The sequence below is a fragment of the Lepidochelys kempii genome, chromosome 8 (genome assembly GCF_965140285.1).
Source record: "Lepidochelys kempii isolate rLepKem1 chromosome 8, rLepKem1.hap1, whole genome shotgun sequence".
Taxonomy (NCBI): Eukaryota; Metazoa; Chordata; order Testudines; family Cheloniidae; genus Lepidochelys; species Lepidochelys kempii.
In genome coordinates this window covers 22,984,217-22,994,054 of record NC_136387.1, presented here as the reverse complement: position 1 = coordinate 22,994,054, position 9,838 = coordinate 22,984,217, and the positions used below count along the sequence as shown (strand labels likewise).

At 42.1% G+C, this 9,838-nt stretch overlaps 1 protein-coding gene across 1 annotated transcript; it reads left to right on the top strand.

Annotated features, from left to right (window-relative positions):
• Positions 1 to 447: 447 nt before the first annotated feature.
• IL12B (interleukin 12B) lies at positions 448 to 9,518 on the top strand. The gene is made up of 6 exons (XM_073358088.1): positions 448 to 529; positions 2,870 to 3,154; positions 4,244 to 4,364; positions 5,318 to 5,523; positions 6,814 to 6,941; positions 9,396 to 9,518. The coding sequence occupies exons 1-6, from the start codon at positions 448 to 450 to the stop codon at positions 9,516 to 9,518; spliced, it is 945 nt and encodes a 314-aa protein (XP_073214189.1).
• Positions 9,519 to 9,838: the final 320 nt, after the last annotated feature.

The window sequence follows — 9,838 nt, the reverse complement described above, 5'->3', positions numbered from 1 at the left end:
ATGTGTCATTCACTTCAGTAGGATTTTTGGCTGAGGAAGTGCCAAATAAGATACTGATCCAGCAATGCTCTTAAGCATATGCTTAATTTTAAGCACATAAGTAGTCTTGTTGGCTTTAAATGGAATTACTCATGTGCTTAAAGTTAAGAGTGTGCTTAAATGCTTTCCATGATCTGGGTTTAAAGCCCAAAGGCCAAATCCTATGCACTTTATTCCTGGCAGGCGCCCCATTTCTGTCAGTGGGACTCCTCTCATGAGTAAGGACTACTGACATGACTAAGTGTGCTCAGAATGGGGTCTCTTGGGTATAAGCTCCTTTGGGGCACGTACTGTGTCTTCCGCATATTGTCTAGTGCTGAGCATACTAATAATGCTCAATCAATAATATCAATTACTAGCCTTTTTCCAAACAGGCTTATTAATTGTTCTTTCCCCTACCCTCCACAGATGTCTCATCTACTCTTGGTCCTACTTTTGTTATTTTCCCTTGCAATCCCTCTGGAAGCGAAGTGGAAACTGCGGGAGAATGGTAAGTAGTCTGCATTTACTGAAAACTATCACTTGTTGAATAGTTAAAAACAAATGTACTAACAAATATGTTTGTGAATAAATGCAGAGTTGCATTAGCTACCATTCATGGGCTTATATTCTGAATTTTTCATGAGTATTTGGATAATTGCTGGGTGTTCATGAAAATATTCAGGAGTCCCAAAAGTTTCATGAAGTTTAGAAACATGATTATTCGTCTGAGAATTCACACCAGAAACTGCCTTATTCCCTATTCACTGTTCTCCCGTTTCAAGAGTTTCAGTCATGCAATCAGGAAGCAGAAACAGCATCTTGTGACTTAGGTGACAACCCACAAACAAGTAATGAAGAGCAAATAGTCAAAGTGAACATTTCACAAAAAAACCCCAAGCCCTGAAAATATTTCATCCAGAATGTTCAGAGCAAATAACTCTGAATACGAATTCATTCAAAGAAATGCAGAATCAGTGAACAAATTATTCACTCACCAGAAAACGGAGCTAAATTCAGGTGGTCATATTTAATCCCTTTACTCACATTGACAGGCACCTTAGTCCACAAGTATCCCTTAGTCCACAAGTATGACTTCGGTGGGACTTCACAGGGTGGAAGCTGGTATTCAACATGATTAAGAGGATCACTGTTTTGCCCATAATGAATATTTCAAACACTTCTGTTGATAGCTTTAGGTTATAAGACTATGCTGTGGTTTCCCTAAATAACATTGGGGGCTCTTGAAACTACAGTAGAAGCATTTCTGCCACAGCATAGAAACTACACATTTGTGTCTTTTGGTACCTCTCTGGCATTTCCTGGTGCCTATGCTTCTCGATACTCACAGGCAGACTGGCAAGCCTCTAGATTCATGTATTTGCACATTCATGACTTTAATAAGCAGTCTCCACTGTCCGATGTGATGAGATTCAGTGTCCTATTATTAGCAATGTTATTTGGCTTAAAGCCATCTTTTTGGAAATGCTGAGAAGTTCTCTTGGCTCATTGCTGGAACTGATGCTTCCTTCCAGCCTGAGTGATGCACTTGTAAGTTCAATTGTGGTGCTTCCTAAACCTCCAGTAAATGTACTCTGTGTCCACTCGCAGGGAAAAACACAAACCCAGTGGACACTAATGACAACAGGGGTTCCTGTATCAGTGGTAGAAGAGAAAGGGTAGCTAGGGCAATGGCTGTATTTGGGGAACTGGTGTCAATGAAAGTGCAGATGACGTTCTTGACCCTGGCAAGAATGAAGCGGATTCTTGAGTTCTACTGCTCATTCTGCCCCTGATTAGCTGTAGGAATTTAAGCAATTCATTTACATATATCTTTGGCCTTAATTGCTGCCCCCCACCACCTGGAAAAATCTAGCAAGGGAAGGCTGTAAGGAAGAAAAATCCACAAAGATTACTTAATGGAGTTTTCCTAAATTGTTTTGTGAAGGGGCGTTTCTCCCAGTCTGGAGTAAAGGGCTCCACAGAGTGACTGAGGAGTATTCAGAGAGTCATGACTATCTGTTGGAGGCCCTGTATCTCTGCTTTGGGATTATCTCTCCCCTAGCAGCCACTTCATTGGGACAATGCTGCAAGGGCAACCAGCTTTTCTGCAGGAAAAATTAATGCCGCATCAGGTTGTGGGGCTTTAGAAGGAAGCAATACATGCTCCTGGCTTTCCCTTGCCCACCTGCCCCCTCCCCAATCACAGCTCCTTCACACTGCAGAGATCTCTCCATGGAATCCAGAAGGGGAGTACAATGCTACAGAGGTGCTTCACCCCTCTTTCTGTGAGCAAAGACTGAGATCCAGTAGTCCTTACTCATCAGAGGAGTCCCACTGAAGTCAATGGGGCTCCTTGCAGGAATAAAGTGAGTAGGTTTTGGCCCTTGGGCTTTAAACCTGGATTATGGAAAGCATTTAAGCACATTCTTAACTTTAAGCACATGTGTAGTCATGTGCTTAAATAGTCAATGAGACTATTTGTGTGCTTAAAGTTAAGCATATGCAGGGAATGACTGAGCCATCTGTGCCTTGATTTCCCTGTCTGTGAAATGGGGATAATGACATCACCCGCTTTGCAGGGCTGTGACTGTGCCAAATTCTCTGAGACTATGGAAAGAAAATCACTTCTAAAATGAAAATAACTCTGATTGCTCATGATGTTTTGGATGCATTTCATATTTACATTTAAAATGTAATCTTGTCAAAAGACAACTGGGCCTGACTGTTGTTATTCATGCCAGTGGTGTTTTGCCAGTAGTTTCAAGGACAGCAGTACTGGGCCTAAGATGTAGTTCAATTTTACCAGCACTTTAATCTTGACTAACACCCAACATTTATTTCCCTATAGTTTATGTGATAGAGTCAGAGTGGACTCAGGAGGCACCAGCTGAAGAAGTAGAGCTCACCTGTAATGTATCTGAAGACCAATCTATGTCGGTCTACTGGATGAAGGATAAGGAAATAATAGGAACTGACAAGATATTAACAATTTCAGTCAAGGAATTTCCAGATGCTGGCAACTACACCTGTCACAAAAGTGATACCCACGAGATTTTAAGCTACTATTTTTTCCTTATTACCAAAAAAGACTCAAGTAGGCAAATATCTAAGTGGATTCTAAAAAGTTTTAAAGGTAAGGTAATAGGGCAATATGATGTTTTTTCCATGTACAGTATGTGCCATAACATCGCAAAGGAAAAGAGAACTCACTGGAAAGAACCACTGTGCATGACTAATGAGGTGGATTATAATCTTTAGCATGGTAGCTCTTCAAAGTGCTGTTCAGGCATTAAGGGGCAAATAATGCCCTCTCCTACATGGGTGCAGAGGTCCCCATGTGCAGCAGAACCAGGTGGATCTGATGTGCAATGCGGGAGCAAGATTTGGGGAGTTCAGCTCTGTATGGGGTTCCTATATGCTGTCACAAAGGATGAGTTGGGACCATGACTTTCTGATCCTTCCCATACGGAGTGGGGGAGTAGAGGAATGCTAAGGCTACTCTAGCCTCTAGGCTGGAGCAGCAACCATGGAACAGTTTCACAACATGTGGGGGAATGGCTGTTCTTCCCTTTGCCCTTGCAGCTCTCACCAGTGCCTAGCTAAGTCATTCAAACTGCATGCCGAGGATAGCATTTGCCCCTAACTAATTCATCTTCATAAAGCAGAGGTTACATGACTTAGCCTAAAACTGCTGCTGAGCCAGGATTAAAACCCAGAAGTTTGGGATCCTGGGCTCATGGTTAACACATTGGACAAAGATACATCTCCGAGAGCAAGCTATCCATCTTCTTGTGTTTCGCTTGGGCCACTAAACATTATTAGAAGGGTGGAAATTTTTCATTTATAGACATTATTCCTTTCCTGTGCATGCTAAAGTCATCTTTGAAATGTGTCGCAAACAGCACGGTGAGCAATCAGAGAAATGAAATCATTTGTTGAGGATATGGGGTTTGTTGAAGCCAATTTTTTTTAATAGATGGGAAATATCCTATAAAAAATGTGAACAAGCTCCGGGAAAAACAATGGCAACATAATCTCTAAGGGTCACATTTAGACACCAGCAAACTTCCAGCCACTATTCAGCTGACGTGTATATTGTGCATTGTTTTCCTGGGAAGGGACTCAATATCTGCCAGTAGAATTTTGTAGAGTTACTGTTTTATCTTACTGGTCAAACAATTATTTTTTTTTCAATCAATTTTTTCTCTCTCTTTCAATCTAGAGCCAAACAACATGACATTTTTAAAATGTGAGGCAAAGAATTACTCAGGGATTTTCATATGCTCATGGAAGACAGAAAATGAGAGTCCAAATGTGAAGTTCACAATCAAAAATCTAAAAGGGTAAGAGCTTGTACTTTCCTCAGCCACTTCATTAGGATAATAAGGCCGGAATACCCCTCTTTGTCAGCATGTGGAACGGATACTACAAAAATAGTTGGCCACCTATCACATGAACTGGACCGGGGGAAGGCCATTTTTATGATTTGAGAATGTGGACCAACACATTGGATATCCTCTGCAGGACAGTCCCTTCTAGGCCCATCACATTACTGTATGGAAATCTGGTCAGGAATTAATATAGCTTAGAAGTGTAAGAACTCCCATTGGATCTTCTCTGCAGATGCTGTAATGTAGCTACAGAGTGACTCAGGCAGTAGAACTGCAGGTGAGAAGGAAATGAATTTCAACCAGACATAGAAGCAAGTCATCTTGCAGCGTCCTTCTCGCCAGATCCATTGGCTGTATGGAGTTGGGAAGTCAAACACTATATGACCATAGCATTTGCCCTGTCAAGGACCCTGAGGGGAATACTATGAGAGAAACCTCTTGGGGATTTCCTACCTCCCACTCCCCTCCCATGGGTTTCTCCAAGGCAGGGCGTGCTCTGGCCCAGTGTTATTTTTATTTGTTAAAAGGGGAAATAAGTGCAAAGCATAATTTGCTGGATGCAAAAATATAGTCAAATTCTGGTAGCATTGTGTGGTGTTATTTCTTATGGAAACATACTCAACTTGACTTGTTTCCTCCAGCTGGATTTGGGAAAGGGGCTAAAGAGTGAAGTTAGACATTAGGCCCTCCACACTAGTCAATAAACAGTGGCATTAAAGAAGAGACTGTCTTTAATTTATGCCCAAAACTCCCATTGGCATGGGCGTCTCATGTACAGAAACATGCTATTTATGACACAGCAACACTATCTTGTCCGGTGACATGGTGTCATTGAAGTATCTGTAAGCAGCACTTTATTCAGAGCTCTCCAGCGTTTCCTTTATCACTTTCTGCTTTGAATTCAGAACTCAAGAGGATGCATCTGGAAGTGTAATCTGTGGAAGCCCTGTGTCTCAACGCTATGAACTAGAGACAAAGTACACAGTCAATTGTCAGAAAACCAACCACTGCCCATTTGCTGAGGAACACCAGCCCATTGAGATGTTCCTGGAGGTCATTGATGAGACACAGTATGACAACTGCACCAGCAGCTTCTTCATCCGAGATATCAGTGAGTGGATCAGAAATCAGCTTTTATTTTTAAGTGTATAAAGCTTGTCATGAATTCAGTGACCCTGAGTGAATGTCTGTTCAGGGACGACAGTGCTGATTAATGTATTTACTGCTCCAACAGTACCAGCTTCGCCACACTACCTCTGTGTCACCAGTGTGCCCGCAACCTCACCTGAGAGCTGAGAGGGATTAATGCATGGCCCATGATAACTGTATTCTAGGCCTGTAGGCTTCCCTCCCTTATGGGAGTAAAGAAAAACAAAAACTGGACGAAACCAGGAAGCACCCACTGGGAAACTATAGGAGGTGCTCAGCACCCAGGCACCACAGCAAAGGCGGCAGGTGTAAGAGGTTTGAAACGCTGGGTGTGGCACATCTCCCTTTGAAGGCATGCCGGCCCACAGCACTGGGAGCGTCACCGCTGCTGGAAGCTCCTGAGAAGTGAGGGAGCCACCAGCGCCCGGACTGTGCTCCGCCCCGAGGCCCCACCCCCTCTCAGTCTTTTCCCCCTGAGGCCCTGCCCCCGCTGCACCTCTTCCTGCCCCCACTCCAAAAACACCCACCAGCAAAAACAAAAGTCAGTGCCTGTTGGTGGAGGAAGTGGAGAAGCAACGTCTGTGTGGCATGTGCCGCTCCCATAGATCTCACAGGAGCCCCTCTCGTGCTTTGCATGAATTAGGAGTGCCACAGTACTGGAAGGGCCAGGCTGGGAAGGCAGAGACCAGAGCCAGAAAGCAATCACTCTCTGTGGCAGGCTCCCCTCTGAAAAGTGCAGATTTCCAAGTGAATATCTGCATGGGTGCTTGGAACAGCACGGACTGCCGATACATACTCCTGCATATCACTGCCTCAAAGGAGAGGAGGATCTTGGGCACACAGAGATAGGCAGATCAACCAGAAAGTTGCTGCTGAGTTCATCATGCTGCCATGGGAGAAAGGGAGGTTGGCCAGCACTCTGGAGAAGCAGACACTGCCAAATTAAAACTTTCCTTCCCTGTGCATTCTAAAGGTCAGCAAGGTTTGAGGCTGGGTCCCTTCCCTTTGTCTTCTGCAGCCCTCTAAATCCCTTCATCCTTGAGGGATCTTATAAGGCGAGCTCTGTAAAGGTATCCCTCTTCCACAGGAGAGTACAATATAGTCCCTAAACCTCAAGCACACTCTTGGCCTTTACTTTAATTTACTATGGTTTCCAACAGCTGTTTAACTGAATAATTAGTACTAATAAAGCACAAAGAGCTGATACTACGTAGCTAATGAATGCTAATGCTGTCTTTATTTTCTCTTGCAGTAAAACCTGACCCACCTGAGTGTGAGCATGTGGTCAAAAATGGCACAGTGACTTGGAAATACCCCAGAACATGGAGCACACCAAAGTCTTATTTCCCTTTGACATTTAAGGTCAACGCTGAAGGCGAGGTATTTGTAATAGGGAGTTCTCATTACTCTTAATGTGTGTATGATGCAGTCTTTTAAGAACTTGATCCCCTTCCCAGTTCATCTGCACAGTAGCATCCAAGTAACATGGATTGAAACACTGTGAAAACAGATCAGTCTCAACATTTCAGTAGCAGGTTCAGTGATTCCTTTATGTATCTGATCTAACCGTGTTGTCCTAACTCAAATTACTTAGTGATTTAAATAAGGAACTTTGTCAGAGTAGGATTGGCGGGTTTGTAGTTTGAATAATGCTTTGGGACCTGCTGCAATGAAAACTACTCTGTTAATATAGAAAAGGAGTACTTGTGGCACCTTAGAGACTAACAAATTTATTAGAGCATAAGCTTTCTGTTATACTCTAATAAATTTGTTAGTCTCTAAGGTGCCACAAGTACTCCTTTTCTTTTTACGGATACAGACTAACACAACTGTTACTCTGAAACCTGTTAATATAGGATATTATTAGTATTTAGTGATGTTTTTCCACTGAAACACCCCCATGGCCTTTAATTACCAATCTCAGTCATGTGCTTGCAGCCTAGAAGTTGTTATGATATAACTCTCTAAACCATCCTGTTATCTCTATTATGCTTTCCTCTTTTACCCTTCTTGCCCAACCAATTGTTTGCTTCACCCAGCTGTTAAGTTGTAAGATCTTTGGGGCAAGGTCTCTCGTAAACTATACGTCCGTGCAACGTCTCTGGGGCTCTAGCTTAGTTGAGGTCTCTAGATGCTAATCTAATATAAGTAAGTAAGTCTGCCATTGACATATTTTCCAAAGAACACCATAGAAGTCATCTACTCCGATATGACCTATCTCTACATATGAAAGATAATCATTTGTATTATGTCTTTGCTATTTGCCCAAACTTCAGGTCTCATGGTCAGGGATCTTTCTGACTATGAGACACAGTCAAAGTGAGTGCTCTACTTCAGGACTCTGCCAAGATGACATATCTACTGTCCAGCACTGGAGAACAGAAGATCTTGGTAGTGAGGTGGAGGGAGGAGTGAACAACAATGTCACACCCAGCATCGCACAGTCATGTTAGCATGAGAAAAAAGTATCTGTTGACTCAGGATTATTAGGCTCTGTGGATCCTGAGCTGGGGAAAATCCACAACCTTTTCCTACACCAAGAACAAAGACAGCCTAATTTTTGCCACACTGAGTTGCATGTAGTTTGATTGCATGTACACAGTTCAGATTTGCACAGAAGAGCTCTTGCTAATAGAGTAAAAAATCAATGACTCATGCTCTCACACTACCCAAGAGGCCGGAGGATAATTTAGTTTTTGCCAACTGCTTCCCAATTTCCAGCAGCACGTTATTAAGTAATACTAATTTTTAGGAAGACATAAAATAGATTTGTTTGCATTGCTAATGCACCTCTGCGGGTTAAACACAACAACTACTACGTGGCAACTTGCCCGCAGGGTGACACCAGAAATCAGTGGCATAGTTAGGAAAAGGACCAGCCATCTTCTGGCTCCCAGTCCTGGGCCTTGACCACAACGATATACACTTGTAGCTATGAATTCACTTAAGAATAATTAATCAGGAAATACACACAAATCTAAAATATAGAAGTATTAAATAAAATCCAATTATATAAAATATTCACTGAAATAAAAATTGAATATTAAAATTAAAGTATATGGTCAATTAATGAACTAAGGGCCTGTTCCCACATTCCCATTAACTTCACTTACAATAGAACCCTAAGTGCAAAGATTAATAACAAGATAATATCCATGTGGGGGCATGAGTATGGGTCTATGCTACGCCTGCTTTTATCCCCACATTCTGACTGACATTCACCAAAGCTTATAAGAGAAAATAAAGCAACCTAAATGATACTTATCCCACTTCATGAACAGACCTAACAGGTTAAAAGATTACGTACTTTAAGTAAAAAATGAAGAAAGTGCATACCAGCAGATGGAGCCATCTCCTTAGTTATAAGAAAAGGAGGACTTGTGGCACCTTAGAGACTAACCAATTTATGCTCTAATAAATTGGTTAGTCTCTAAGGTGCCACAAGTCCTCCTTTTCTTTTTGCGAATACAGACTAACACGGCTGTTACTCTGAAACCTCTCCTTAGTTATGGTTCTTGGCACTGAGGAAGGGCCTCTTTAAAAATATAAAGGTGCATGCTAGCTTTACAAACACTCTTTATAGGAGCTGCATGTCCACCAGTGGAAATCACACTATGTAAGGACATGCCAGGGTATTTCAGATCAGTTTGAATCTACTTGTAATACTTTCCTTTCTGCAAAAACTTCCTCTTTGCTCTGATACAGCAGTGATAACTAATATGAGCACATATTCATTTTTGGCACAAGATCAACTAGATAACTTTAACCTGATGTTTGAGTAACTTCTGCTTGACTTCTTACAATCCATTGACTGGACTGTGTTTTTGTTCATAGTCTTATGATACTGATGAACAGTTCATTCGCTTTGCAACGACAAGCAAGCTAGACAAGATCTACGTCCAGGCCAGAGATCGGTATTACAATTCATCTTGGAGTGATTGGAAGCTCTGCAGGTAAAGCTCACGACACCATTTATCACAGTAGCAGATGTGACTTTTGGCTACATGGGAGGAAGTGGAGCTATGCTAGCTTATTTTTCTCAGATATTGGAGGGGGGTGGTTACCCCTTACTACTGTCCTATTCGTAGTCCTGAGTGAAAGAAGTTGTTTCTTGAAATATCTTTGAGAGAACAAGAGTCTATATAAACATGTGACTACAATGTCCAACACAGGCTAACATTCTCTTCCTCCAAAAGCCCGGGAGAAACAATTAGAATTAATTTACACTAGACAGGAAACATGTATCTAGGGTTCACCCGGAACAGTTAATGATTTAA

What these genes read in the sequence shown, in the direction of transcription:
- IL12B (XM_073358088.1), top strand. Translation starts at nt 448, where the DNA reads ATGTCTCATCTACTCTTGGTCCTACTTTTGTTATTTTCCCTTGCAATC. An exon ending in GTGGAAACTGCGGGAGAATG is followed by an intron (nt 530 to 2,869) that starts GTAAGTAGTCTG and finishes ATTTCCCTATAG; the next exon opens with TTTATGTGATAGAGTCAGAG. An exon ending in CTTCTTCATCCGAGATATCA is followed by an intron (nt 5,524 to 6,813) that starts GTGAGTGGATCA and finishes TTTCTCTTGCAG; the next exon opens with TAAAACCTGACCCACCTGAG.